We start from the raw sequence: 13,978 nt of genomic DNA, 5'->3' as shown, positions 1-13,978 counted from the left end.
CTCTGTAGAGTTACTGGGCATTGCCATCGGTGGTGATCCTGCTCTCCCCACACTAGATGACTGGTGAGTCGAAATGCAAAGCAGGATACTCTCTGCGGAACGTGAATCCGGCTCTCATTTGGGGAATGAAGTCTCCGTCATTCTCCTGAGGGCGTCTCTGTCCATGGTTGTTCACCATCCTCCGATACCCCAGCGGCCTTCGTCCTCTTCACCCTCATCAAATTTGTCCAACTCACTGCCATCACCAGAATAGCCAATAAAGTCCCGATTGTCGTCAATCAAGCGTCCATACTCCAGAAGTAACCTGAACATGTATACCTCGATATCCTCCCGCCTAAGCACCTTGTTTGCCCACTCGCGACCCTGCCGAGCGAGCGTCTGTGCCTCCCTATCATGCCGAGCAATGAAGACCCGCGGATTCAAGTCTTCGCCTTCCTCGGCATGTTGTTTGTAAGGTTTGCCATATCCAATAAAATATGTCAGGAGTCCGTAGATGTCGTCGTATCGGTTGTCCACGGGAACAAAATGGCGCCATGCTAGAAGTCGACTGTCGTGCCACTCACGGAAGATGGTGGCTTTGAGTCCGAGACTCTTGCTTTGCAGGAATGCGTGCCAACGCCCGGAGAATGAATGCCCGTCGACGTCGATCAAGTATCTCGATTTAAATTGTGAAGTAAGCGGGACTTGTGGCTTCCAAGAGAACACGCTATTGTAGAAAGAACAATTAGGGAGACAGGACATCGGCTCCGTGAATCCGATATCGCTATGGCGGTCGGCAAATTCGGAAGGCTTGAACCGATCATAAAGCTCATAAGTAGTGTTCACTTTGCCCGGTCCGTCGTCTTTTTCGGTCAGAGTTTTGACCTCTTTGCCAGTCATTTGCATGTACGTGCCGTTGAAAAGCTGAACAAGTCTCTGTCGGTGCATTCTGTCCCAGTTATCCTCGAGCTGGACACCACCCGAAGTGACGCCACGCCAGATGGTATTATCTTGCTTATCGCGCCAATCGACGTCTTCCTCCCCATTGTAATCATATCGCACATCATGCTGATAGTACATGTTTGCTGGAAAGAGAATATCGTTATTGACACTGACTTTACATTCGCCGAAGATGGGCACCAGCTTGTGGGAGGCAATGACGCTGCTTGCTGAATACAGCATACCGTGCAAATCCTGGATAGTGGGACCCACCGTGCACAGATCGGTCGACAGGTTGAAGTTCTTCACAAACCCGAGCTTGGGCTCTTTGTACAAAGCATCCGCCTCGGCGACAGACATCTTTGCCCGTGCCGGGGACTCTGGGGGGCAGCCTTTGGCGGCGAGATTCATGTACTGCTTGCCAGGAGCAAATATCCAGTCCTCACTGAGTCTTGTGGAGTGGTCGAGTTCCTTGTCTTCGATGCTCATATCCAGGAGCTCTGGTAGATCCTTCGTAAAGCTGTCGGTGACTTCGGGTGCCATAACACGTGTGTGGTACTCCTTTTGTAGAAACTCTTGCATATCCTCCCAAGGAACGATCAGACGCGGTTGATCCAATCTGTTCATGGGGATGTCCATGTCGGGAAGGAATTTGATACACTTCTCGATGACTTTCTCCATGGTTTCAGACCTCCAACTCGGGTTGTCCACCCTGACCACCTTGTGATTGCGGATATGAAGGACGGATACTCCAAAGTCAGGATTTTCCCACATATGGGCAGCGTGGCTCCGGATCACAGACGCATTGATGGCCCAGAAGGGGCGCAAGTCGTCCATGATTTGGTTAAAATCATCAATGTTGAATACGTTCCTCTTTCGTGCGAACCTATACCAGTCTTTAAATCCCGGCGGAGGATGTCTGCCATATTTGCTTCTATATTTTTCCACTGTCTGCCTAAATGTTGTCGAGATATCGGTCTCGTAAGTCCGCCATTCAGTATCGGCTTCCCGCATCAACTGTGCAATGGGGTGTAAGTCGAAGTGCTCCACGGGTTGCGATTGGGGAGGTGTTGGTTTCTCGCTATCGGTGTCATGTTCGAGTTCATGCTCAGGCTCGGGTGGAGGAGATGGATCGGGACCTAGGTCCCATATCGTGTCTGGATCGGGCGCTGGAGGGGGAAGTTTGTGCTCGGTTGGGTTCAAATGGCCTGGGATGGGGATGTGGGAAGCAACTTCTCGAAAGTTGTCACCAGAGGGTGAAAGGCCATGAAAGACGATGTAGAAGGCGATGATGCTGGCGATGAGCAGGATGATGCGTCGCTTGTTAAACTCGATGGGGCCCATTGTTCCAGAGGCTGGGGTAGTTGATGGGAAACGTATATTACCAAAGGGTCTCGGAGTCTCCCTACGTGGTCATAACTGTTGGATAAGGGACAATATAGACGATGCAAGTCCAATGCAGTAATTATGCCACCAGGCAGCGAGAGTCTAATTGACTCATTGTTGAAGTTGAACTCCAGTGATGGATTCTTCAGGAGGTGATACAGGAACCTGCTGCGCAGTTTGGCAAGTTGCAGGTTACAGGGTGCAGGGGGGAATTCGCATGTGGCGGATGAGAATTTCTAGAGGCGATTCCCATTGGCGGACTGGAGGGAATAATCACACCAACCATGACTGGGGCCGCAGTTTGTCACTCTGGCCACCCAAGGCTGCGCTCCTTTTAACCAAGTCTTACTTCTGCCGCTTCTCTACAGCCCTCCTCGGCACAGTAGCGAAACTGAGGTGAGTTGAGATGAAATATGAGCCACCGACCAGTCTCATCGTCTTGCCTTACCAAGCTCCAGGCACATATTCACGGTCTCCCATGGTGCCACATTGATTACGGAGACTGTCCAGCTGCGATGAATATGAACTCCGAGCTCAAAGCTCGATTGTCTCCTACACCTTGTCCGCCTAGATACCCTCCAACAACATCACACATGGCGATACCTTGTTGTCGAACCGACTCCACTGGCTTCGCTGTAAGAGGATCTCGCTTCACGCCTCTGTTGCTATAGGCCTAACAAGCACCGCACCGCGAGTACCACCATCTTTGCAGGTTTGCCAAGGCAAAATGAAATAGGGGGATTAGCCTTGCTAACCACTGCCCGGTTCGACATGGACAATTTGCTCATTGCCTGGAGAGATGCAGGTAGAGATAAGGAAGCATCTTCTTGGTAAGGAAGTTTGGATGACTGGACAGCCGATAAGGTTCGGAGAGGCTCTACCAGAAAACAGTGTCTCCCCACTACAACGTCCCCAAGTCACTCAAAAAGTCAAACTCGGTCATGGTTGCTCTCCCGTGGCGAACAGGACATACTCTCCATCAACAACAGACGCAGCAAACTGCCGACAAGTGGACGAAGTATCGTCTGGTCTGCTATTCCCGTATCCTCGGATAAAACTAAGCCTTGGTGGCCTTGCCCCCGCATTTCCATCCCCAGTCTTGCAGACACGACCGTGATTGGCCTTTGGATGATGACCATCCATGCTATGTCAGGGTAGCGATGGCTGTCCCTGCAGACGGACGTCAGGTGCACGATGTCAACAGTCCCGACTAGCTAAGCCAGGCGATACGAGTATGCTGTTCCTAACAAGCATTTCAATGTCACGATACAGAGGTATTAATGTTAGTTGATGCCAGTTCTACCTATCTCACTCTGTCGTTATAGTCGCCCAGGTGAAAGTCCTGCATTCGCTCAATGTCGACCATGGACGTCCTTACACTTCTGCAGTCTCCACAAAGCTACCTGTGGGCGGTACTGTTGGGTGTCACCCTCCATTTGACACTGTTACGTTATGGCGAATGGGACTCATCTGCACCGTCTTTGATCTCGGCTTTTTTCACCACGCAGTTGCTTCTCCTTGGGTTCTTGACTGCATATACGCCATCATGGACAGCAGTCCTCCTTGCAGTGCTCCATGTGTCGGCGCTAGGCATGTGCGTTCTAGTAGGCACGTTCACTAGTATCTTGATATATCGTGGATTCTTCCATCGGCTCTCCAGGTTTCCGGGCCCCCTCTGGGCACGGCTGTCTACCATATATCCAACATCACTTTCCGTCAGGTCCAAATTACATCTTTATGAAGAGGTCCAAGCCTTGCACAGACAGTATGGAGATTTTGTGAGACTTGGTAGACCCTCGCCTCCCACGAGACGAAAGGAAATTCGGACGCTGACCTTTGACCAGGACCCATGGAGTTGTCTATTGCAGATCCTCGGGCGATTCAAGCAGTAAACTCGGCGCAGACTCCCTGCACGAAGGGACCTTGGTATAATGGAATGCGACCACGGGTGGCTCTGCAGAACAGCCGAGACAAGCAGGAGCATTCTCACAGGAGGAAAGTTTGGGATCGAGGCTTTGGTGCCAAAAGTAACCTCCACCTGGATCTCCTCAAGGAAGCCTCGTTCATTGAAGTCTAATGTGCTGAATCCTCAGGTCTTCGCGATTATGAACCCCGGGTCGTCTCATACACCACGGGACTGATGAATGCTATCGAGTCGCAAAAGGGCACACCATTAAATGTCACTGACTGGTTCAACTTTTACAGCTTTGATGTTATGGGCGACCTAGCATTTGGAAAATCTTTCGATATGGTTAAGAATGGCGTCAAGCACTACTTTATGAACTCTCTCAAGACAAATATGACCATGGCTGGCTACTTTAAACACGTTGTATGGGTCGCTCCAATCTTCAGGTCCATACCGATCCTTAATTTCGAGCATAAGAGATTCTGGAACTTCGTCAATAGTCAAGTGGACGAGAGGATGAAGGTGGGTTTCAATCGAGTAACAAGCGAACGTCCCTCTCTCTGACTAATGCCCCCCAGATGAAGCCTGACAAGCCGGATGTATTCTCTTATCTGCTTGAGGAATATGAAAAGCAAGACCCGAAGACGGCCCAGAGCCTGCTGAATCTTCAGGCAGATGCCTATTTGATTGTCGTTGCTGGGAGGTAATGAATATCCTCTTCCTCCTCCTAAAGTGCCGATCGTTGTTTTCCTAAAGACTACATCTGACAGCATCTTCCAGCGATACCACCGCCGCAACTCTGACGACGCTCTTCTTTCATCTGTCAACAGAACCCCATTTATTGACTAAGCTCCGGGAGCACGTGGATCCGCTATTTGAGTCCAACGAGGTTGATGCTGGAGCACTCTCGAGGAGCAAGCACTTGGATGCTTTCATCAATGAGACATTACGTCTTCATCCTCCCGTACCTTCAGGAGTCCAGCGATTGACACCTCCCGAAGGGATGATGATTGGGGACACCTTTGTGCCCGGGAACACGATTGTATATGTCCCCCTATACACTGTGTTCAGAGGTATGTTTCTCTGTTCATAACACTTCTGAGGCCGGAGCAAGTGAATATGTTCTCATTATGGTGCAGACGAACGAAATTTCAAAAGACCAGAGGAATTCCTCCCTGAAAGATGGACCACAAACCCCGAATTGACCGTGGATGCCTCTGTTTTTGTTCCCTTTTCGTCAGGTAAGTCCACGACATTGATTTTGCAGTCCAGCCATCCACGACTTTTCAACGAAAGGAAAGATCACGTTGGGCGCAGTTAGCTAACAAAACGCTTTCAACATCAGGCCCGTATAGCTGTATTGGCAAACAGCTCGCGTTGATGGAGTTACGATATGTCACGGCTTACATAGTCCACCGTTACGACTTCGCTCTGGCACAAGGGGAGGATCCAGCCAGGTTCACTCGGGACATGACTGATGGGTTTACTCTAGCCTGTCCACCTTTGAACCTCGTCTTTACCGAAAGGAAAACGCCTTGAGACTTCTCAGGTCTGGGAAATAGTACTACAATCACGTGTATTGTGAAGGGTTGGCCTCGATGAATTTGCACTGGCTCTGCCATATATTATGCTTAACCACTCTTGAGTGTAAATAACAGTATGATGCACCAATCCCCTGTCAACCGCGTCAAGGGGATTGACTCACAGCGTCACGGGTTCAGAGCCTTTTACGCATGTACGCATACCAATAGCACTTCCAACCCACTTTTCCCGAGTCAACATGTCTCAGTCAGAGACGCCCCAGAATAGACCTGCTCTCAATCCCTGACAATGGGCTGCCTGTCTAATAGGGTACGTGCCTCGGCCTCGGTAGCTGGTGATATTGTGCATTGGAACCCCGCAAACTCCCATGCATGGGTGATGGAATCGAGCGCTTTGCAACGTCGTAACCGCGACCCCGCCTGACTCCGGGGTTAGATTCGCGTGGGAGCGAGCGATATGTAAAAGTTACCGAGAATCCTCTTTCGAGGTGGCACCGGATAGGGACCTTTGTTCTCGCAGTCATGGTTGCCGCACAGTTCGAACTCTCGCCAAAGTGGCTCTCAAAGGCCCTGGGCTTCGACGTGGTCGGGGCCAGGCCTGTCCGGATCGGAACTGGCCAGATCGGCGAGGTATATCGCATCGAGCTCGAGTATGGCGTAAAGACACGAGCAGGACCGGCTTCGGTGGTGGCGAAAATGGCATCCCTCGACGCGGACTGCAAGGCTTTCGGGCTCAGTTCTGGTCTGTACCAGCGAGAAGTCCGGTTCTACCAAGAGGTGGCCCCGCTGATGACGACGGGGCCCATCCCGACTGTTTATCGGGTAGAAAGGGACGAAGAGTCCGGGGAGTTTGTCATCCTGATGAGTGACAATGCTGGGAGAGTGGGCAGCGACATCAGCGGAGCAACGCTTGAGGAGGCCAGCTTGGCCATGTCGGAGCTGGGAAGACTCCACGGGTTGATCTTGAACCATGTGTCTGTGGAGAAGCACGGCTGGATGAGGAGGACAAGACCATGGGCGCCGACCGAGAATATGGTCGAGTATTGGAAACGGTTTAAGGAGCGATACGGAGATCGCATCAAGCCAGAACACCGCGAAATCGGCCAGAAATTCATCGACAGCTTCGAGGTGTACCATGCCGGCCTGGATGCCTCTTCCGCCCCAAGGGGGCTCGTCCATGGAGACTACCGACTCGACAATATCCTGTTCGGAGACAGCGGAGGCATGCCGTTGACCCTGGTGGACTGGCAGACGTGCTATTGGGGACCTATCCTTCACGACCCATCGTACTTCTTAGGCCTAGCCGTAACGCCCGAGTTTCGCCGTGAGCACGGAGAGGGGCTGTTGAAGATATATCATGAGGCGCTCTCTGCAAGTTCCCCGTACCCGATCAGTATCCATGAATGCAAGGCGGGGGTCCGGATGCACAGCTTTACAGGAATGCGTCAAGCCATCACGGCGGCCAGTCTGGTTGAGAGGACAACTCGAGGAGACGATCTGTTCCTGACCATGTTCGAACGGAGCTGTGAACACGTCGTCGATACAAAGGCGCTTGAGGTGCTGCCACCACCGGTTCCTGTCCCCCATCTAGAGCCGAAAGAGTTGGACGAAGAGATGCATCCGTTCAGTGACCATCCCCTTCACAACGAGAGCTGGTATTTCGACGTGGTTGACATAGACCAGCAAGTCGGAGTGTGGGTGAGACTCGGGGTCATTCCAAACCAAAGCGGCTCGTGGTACCACGCGTTGATCTGTGGGCCTCACATACCCACAGTAGGAGTCATCGACTTCGAAGCACCGCATCCAGCAAAGGACCTGGTTGTTCATGGTGGAGAATACACGGCCACCCATGAAGCCGAAGTGCCTCTCCTAAAATATCGCACCACTGTGAAGGGGAAAGGAGTGGCATTCGACGACCCGGCGGCAATCTTGCAGGGTGGCGCCGGGCGACCCGTTGATGTCCAGATGGATCTCCTCTTCGAAACCGACGGACAGCCATATCAGTGGCGCCGAGCCACCAGATATGAGATCCCCTGCAAGGTCACTGGCACGTTCTCGTGGGACGACCATTCATTCACCTTCACCAAGGCTAGAGGCCAGCGGGACCATTCCTGGGGTCCTCGAGACTGGTGGGCCGCCGACTGGGTGTGGACTGCATTCCACCTTGACGACGGTACTCACAGCCACCTCGTGCATGCCAAAGCTCGAGGAGGAGACTATCCCCACCTTGGTGTAGGGTATGTCCAGAAAGAAGGAGAGCCCCTGGTCGAAATGAATGATGTCAAAGCAGCAGCTGAGATGGCAGCCAACGGCTTGGGCGTGTCAACGACCATCACAATGGCTCCTCTGCCACTCACCTTCTATGTGAAACCTGTCGGACATGCTCCTCTCTGTCTCATGGCGAAAGACGGGCGAGTTGCCAAATTTCCACGCTCTTGGGCTACAATCACCACTAACGATGGTCGTAAAGGTGTTGGTTGGCTGGAGTGGAACATCAACGAGTGAAGAGGAGTAAGCTCGAGTCTCTGATGAGCGACCTAGGTCGAGGAGCAAGTAGCAGTCTGATATGAATCTTGCTCTCATGTAAAGTATGACATATGCGATACTCTGATCTGGCCATTCCCCCCTCGTCAACGTAAAGCTACTTTTTCGTCTACGCCAGTTCCGTCACACGGCGAGGCTGAGCAAGGCTGAGCCGAGCAAGGGTCATGACATTGGCAACTTTGTATTCTTCTTCCCAAATATGAAGTTATTCGTCAAGAGTTCCTCTCTCATAACAACTGTGAGAAATCATGCGCCATTTCAGACCTCTCACTGAATCCATTGCTCCACTTGAATCGCAACAGGGGAAATGTCCGAGTCTTGGCATCTAGCGCTTGGCGGCCGTAAAGGGCAACTATGCCTCAGCAGTCAATGCTAGAGCTTTCACTCCGGCCGCAGAGCATGAAAGATCTTGGAAAGACCAGTTCACTCCGACCAGACAATGCCGCCTCGACTACCCCTGCGGCTCTCGCCATCGACGGCACTGCACCCGGATGCCGTCAATATAAAATTAGCAAATACAAGCTCCTCCATTCCTGCCTTCCTCCTCCCTTTCCTCCAAACGGAGTCCCAAACGCCTCCGCAACGCCGATATGCCTCAATCCTAACCTCCCTATCCGATCGGCCCGGGGCCTATAACAAGAGGATTCGTCGCGGACGAGGTCCTGCTTCTGGCAAAGGAGGCAAGTCCGGTCGCGGGTCTGATGGGCAGAAACAGCATAGCAAAGTGCCTGAAGGGTTCAATGGTGGTCAAACACCCGAACACATTGTGCACGGAAAATATGGATTTAAGAACTTGTCTGTCTGCCCTGCCCCCATTCACAATGGTGAAGTTGAATTGACGTGTGGCCTACAGATTTGCCAATGAAATGTCCCCAATCAATTTGGACAAGATTCAATCCTGGATCGACCAAGGACGCCTGGACCCTTCCCATCCCATCACACTGAAAGAACTCTGCTCCTCCGGCGTGCTTGGTCGCATCAAGGATGGCGTGAAACTTCTCGGCAACGGGGCTTCAGAGCTCAAAACACCCATCCACATTGTTGTCTCGAGGGCGTCCCAATCTGCCATTGCTGCAGTGGAGGCCGTGGGTGGAACGGTGACAACACGCTTCTACACCGAGCAATCGATACGCCGTATAAAGAGCAGCCAAACTCATCCTTTCCTCTCTCTCCGGTGGAATCCTTCAGCGCTGAACAACCCTCACCTGGCTGTAGAAGGGTCCGAGGCTGCCGAGAATCGTGCCAGGGGCATGGGCTTCCAGTACAGACTACCAGATCCAAGCTCACGGAAAGACTTGGAATATTATAGGGACGCGAAACATCGCGGCTATTTGAGCCATATGGTGAAGGAAGGCGAGAGCGCCAGCCTGTATTTCAAGCCTCCAATCAGCGAAGAGGAGCTGAAGGCCCTGAAAAGAGAGAGCGCAAGGAGTGGCAGGGCTGCGAAACGGAAGGAAGGAGATAAGTTGTGGTGAGGGGAAGGCGGAACATATGTATTATATCTCGTACACCAATGTCCTTTCCGGCGGCATTTTTCCTCCTCGAGTTGGAAAAAAGATGCAGACAGAAACTAGGAGATGCAAATATTATACGAGGAACGCATCTCCGACTCGAACGAATGCGGCTCTCATCAGGTCGAGTAGGTTTAGAAACAGCACGCGAGCGATTATTAGCTACTGGCAGGTTTTTGCTGGAAAAATAGACGCGTTAGATCGTTTGATGAATCTCACATGCAGAGCCCGGGATGCCAGACGATCTTGTCCGACACATGCCGACATTAAGAGGCGCAAAAATGGGGATTTGCTCAGCGTAAAAACGATAAAACAACAACAGGGTAAGTAACCATACAGGCAGGGCTCGGCCCCCAAAACAACGCGGCCATCTATAAGTTCAAACAGTGTGTGGGTTTTTTTGCTCATTCCGAGAGAACCCCAAAAACAATCCCTGCGAAGAATAGCGTGGATACCTCGCCAGAACCCAATCGTCCAGAGGCCTAGTAAGCCGAAAGTCAGGTGTCGAGGGCTTGTGTTGATTCATTGCTGCTTCGCGGAAGCGCATATATGGCTCCTTAGGTTACGTGCCATTGAACGTTTCCAGTCTTGCCTCTACTCTCTCGACACGTCTCTGCCGAAGAATTTGGCTTTGGCCCAGTCAAAGAAGACTAGGATGCGGTTGCGCGCTGGCAAGTCACAGATGTCAGCCAAACCCCCACAGATGCAGCAAGGATGGTTAGGGAAATGGTAATGGGATAATACTCACTGCTAAAGCACATGCTCAGGTAAGCGCTCTTCCAGAATAGGTACGTCATGGTACCTCCACTGGCAATATTTCCGCTGAACCAAGACACATCGGCAACTGCTTTCTCAGCACCAATGTACGCAAGCGATCCTTGATGCGAATAGCTGAATGGCCCGATCTGCTTGATGCGACGGAGCTGGCGCTGGCGCTCGTTGATCTCCTCCAGGATGACCTTGCGCTGCTCGGGGTTCGCAGTAGCCTGCTTGGAGGACAAGTCGCGCAGTTCGGCCTCGATAGCGTCTGTCTTAGCCATGGTGTTAAACAAACGAGCCAGGAAAGCTCCCTCTTGGGCAGCGACTTGAGCAGTGGGTGCATAGTTGGCCACGGCGCAGTCGCCAACTGCCCAGATGTTTTCGGTGCCATTGACAACAAGGTATTCGTTGACTTCGAGGCCACGGCGAGCTTTCGCCTGAGCTGGGATCTGGGACATGAGATCCTTGACCACGGGACGGAGAGCATTACCAGTAGCCCAGACGAGCAGTCCGTAGGGAATTTTCTCAAGCGCTTTCGAACCGTCGGGGTTCTGGACTTCGGCTTCAATGTATTTGTCGGTCACATTCTTGACCATGGTCTTTGTGCGAATCTGGATGTGCTCTTCCTTGAACGAAGATTCCGTGTACTCGATGAGTTGCTTGCTGAACATAGGAAGCACATTAGGCAGAGCTTCGACCAAAGTGACATGGAAATCGTCCTTGATTTGAGGAACCCATTTCTGCAAGTCTTCCATGAAGAAATCCTGCAGCTCACCAGCAAATTCGACACCAGTTGGACCACCACCGACGACCACCATGTGGAGAAGACGCTTGACTTCTTCGGGGCTTTGATCCTTGAAAGTAGCCGTTTCGACACAATCCATGATTTGTTTGCGGATCTTTTGAGCATCACCAACTTCCTTCAAAAAACAGGCATGCTCACGAACACCAGGGATTCCAAATGTGGCATTTTCTGCTCCGACACCCACGACAAGCAGGTCGAAGGGAATCTCGGTCTCCATGGTGTCACCCTTGATTTCCGAGTCATCCTTAGCATAGACGATCCTCTTCTCGTAGTCGATCTTTGTGCATTCAGCTTCGTAGTACTTAACCTTTGCCTTCTTGTGACGGAGGATGTTCCGGATGGGTTCCATAATGGATCGGTGCTCAATGGTGCCCGTGGTACACGAGGGTAGCAGAGGAGTGAAGAGGAAGTAGTTCCGGGGCGAGACGACGACGACATTGTAGTTCTCCGTGTCAAGGTTTTTAAGCAAGGAGACGGAACCCCAACCAGTACCTAGACCATGTCAGCATTCAGGACCAGCTTCTGTGGGAGGAAGCTTGCGCACCGAGGATAACGAGCGTCTTTTTGCTTGGATCGGGATCAGCCTGCTCTTTTGGATTGCGACCCTCATAGACCTGATAAGCAGTGTATCCCAGGGCGGCAAGCACGGAAAGATAGGTCAAGCGCCAGGTCCAGAGGAAGAATCGGAAGCGCCTCTTCGGTTTGGGTTCTGGAGACAGCTGGACTTGGGGAGCGTCGGCGTAGTTACGACGGAAGGTTTGCTGAATCAGTGGCCTGGATACCAGGGAGGACGATCTGGAGGCGACTGGAAGCGAGAGAGTTGAACGGCGACATGTTGAGAAAGCTCGCATTGACCAAGGCCTGAGTGACGCCATTGGAGAGCTGGGCATCATGCGCAGTGGAAGTTTGCTCGCCATGGCGGTCGCAGCGGTCGAGACGGGTTGGAGGAGAAGGGCTAAGGAAAGATCACGAAGCCCATGAGGAGATCAGACGAAGACAAGGAGAGAAAAGAAAGAAGAGGATCGAGGGAGAATTTGAAGAATGGGTAAACGCTGAGGGTGGATGTTGAGCGAAAGTTGCAGAGGAACCAGCTTCGAGAGGCCAGAGATTAATATTTTTGGAGAAAAGGGAAAAAGTTCAGAGGACGTCAGGGTCTGAGGCGATTGGAGTCATACAGGTAGATCGCTACTTTTTGAACTAGGACCGTATTACAAAGGAGCTCCATGGTAGCCTTTTGGGGTTGGAGTGGGTCGTAGGACATTCTTGTTTTACTCATACTCGTGTACCTCGTACTTTGAGGAGGGAAGCTTTGGAGCTGAAGATGATGATAAGCGGCTAGATTGTCCTTCCTCAGGCAAGGTAATACCTACTAGGAAGTACCTGGTGCACGGGCCTGCGGTACAGACCAGGACTAGAACGAGTAAGACCCCCTAAGAGGGCAGAATGGCATTCTCCACTAACGTTTTCTGGCAATTTAGGGCTACTACCGAGTTGACCTGGACGAGCACCCGGTACCAAGCCTGTAATAACACTTTGGCTCCCGACGATTGGCAACACTGGGTATCGTACCTAGTCCAGAAACTGTTCCGCAGATCCGTGACTGGACCACACAATCACTCGCCTTGTTCATCCTTTCTCCCTCGCCCTCGTTGACGTACCAAGTACTCGGTACATGCATACTGATGATGGGATACCTTTTCCAACTAATTACTTCCAAGTCCACGCCCCCACGTTATCCCATATTCGATCACTTCGGTGACTTCTTCGGCCTCCGCTCCGCTCTACCTCCTGCATCCTTGCTCCCATCCGGCCCCATGGATCATACTGACCATGAGGCAGTCTTCCAGTTGAGAACGCCCTTACATAATACGGAGTCTCCGTTGCCGCCCGTTAATAAGTCAACCTGTCTCTGCCCGTCTATCCATGCGCCAAACTCGGCTGAATGGGATCAGAGGCGATAGCCCAGAAAGAGGTGGATACAAGACACTCCTAACTAGCACACTTCACGCTGAACCAGATTGTCCCGTACCAAAAGGACCAATCCCTTGTCCCCGCCTCCATTAGCCCGGACACCTCTAGTACCCGTTTTTGATTATTCCCATCCAGCCTTGTCTCAACCTCGACCGTCCCACTTACTGGTTCACGGTGGTATTAACGAAGAGAAAAGAATACTCAAGAACGTCCTTTGGATCAAAAACAAAATTTATCATTCAAGCACAGAGCTTCTCAGAGTCTTCCCACCAGACACCGGTCAAGCACTCAGTCAAGCCCTTCTCTGATCTGAGAAAAGAGTTTAAGAACAAAATCTCACTATGCTTGCTGTGCCTCATCTGCCGTTTTCGAAAACTCCGCTGCTGAATCTCTCCACTGTTGGTCTGCTGGTCGCGCCCTTTCTCCGGTAACATGGAAATGCATCCTGAAAGTGCTTCAATCGTCTCAGATTGTTACTCATCTCCGATCAAGGCTTGGTCTATCCAAGACCGACCACAGATCAGGATGGGGTGGACCAGTCAAGGTTTGATATCCGTCTCAATAACACGGGGTTATTTGGTGTAGACTCTCCATCTCGGCAGCGGTGAGTGGTGCATCATCGCCTTCTGTGCGTGCG

General features: G+C 51.8%; 4 protein-coding genes across 4 annotated transcripts; 2 read left to right on the top strand and 2 right to left on the bottom strand.

Moving 5' to 3' along the window:
• Nucleotides 1-171: 171 nt before the first annotated feature.
• On the bottom strand, nt 172-2,262 carry AYO21_01447 (hypothetical protein; the record flags this gene model as incomplete). The annotated part of the gene is made up of 1 exon (XM_022651430.1): nt 172-2,262. The coding sequence occupies one exon, from the start codon at nt 2,260-2,262 to the stop codon at nt 172-174; it is 2,091 nt and encodes a 696-aa protein (XP_022516403.1).
• A 1,406-nt stretch (nt 2,263-3,668) lies between these two features.
• Nucleotides 3,669-8,256, top strand: AYO21_01446 (hypothetical protein; the record flags this gene model as incomplete). Its single annotated transcript, XM_022651429.1, has 8 exons — nt 3,669-3,898; nt 4,025-4,092; nt 4,149-4,331; nt 4,398-4,732; nt 4,789-4,913; nt 4,991-5,283; nt 5,350-5,451; nt 6,272-8,256. The coding sequence occupies 8 exons, from the start codon at nt 3,669-3,671 to the stop codon at nt 8,254-8,256; spliced, it is 3,321 nt and encodes a 1,106-aa protein (XP_022516402.1).
• A 478-nt stretch (nt 8,257-8,734) lies between these two features.
• Nucleotides 8,735-9,770, top strand: AYO21_01445 (ribosomal protein L15; the record flags this gene model as incomplete). The annotated part of the gene is made up of 2 exons (XM_022651428.1): nt 8,735-9,090; nt 9,149-9,770. The coding sequence occupies 2 exons, from the start codon at nt 8,735-8,737 to the stop codon at nt 9,768-9,770; spliced, it is 978 nt and encodes a 325-aa protein (XP_022516401.1).
• A 630-nt stretch (nt 9,771-10,400) lies between these two features.
• Nucleotides 10,401-12,204, bottom strand: AYO21_01444 (hypothetical protein; the record flags this gene model as incomplete). Its single annotated transcript, XM_022651427.1, has 4 exons — nt 10,401-10,474; nt 10,555-11,862; nt 11,915-12,144; nt 12,197-12,204. 4 exons carry the CDS (start codon nt 12,202-12,204, stop codon nt 10,401-10,403), a joined length of 1,620 nt encoding a protein of 539 aa, XP_022516400.1.
• Between the last annotated feature and the right edge of the window lie 1,774 nt (nt 12,205-13,978).

The sequence above is a fragment of the Fonsecaea monophora genome (genome assembly GCF_001642475.1).
Source record: "Fonsecaea monophora strain CBS 269.37 chromosome Unknown Scaff5, whole genome shotgun sequence".
Classification (NCBI taxonomy): Eukaryota; Fungi; Ascomycota; class Eurotiomycetes; order Chaetothyriales; family Herpotrichiellaceae; genus Fonsecaea; species Fonsecaea monophora.
The sequence above is the reverse complement of the archived record's forward strand: the minus strand, read 5'-3'. Positions and strand labels throughout refer to the sequence as shown.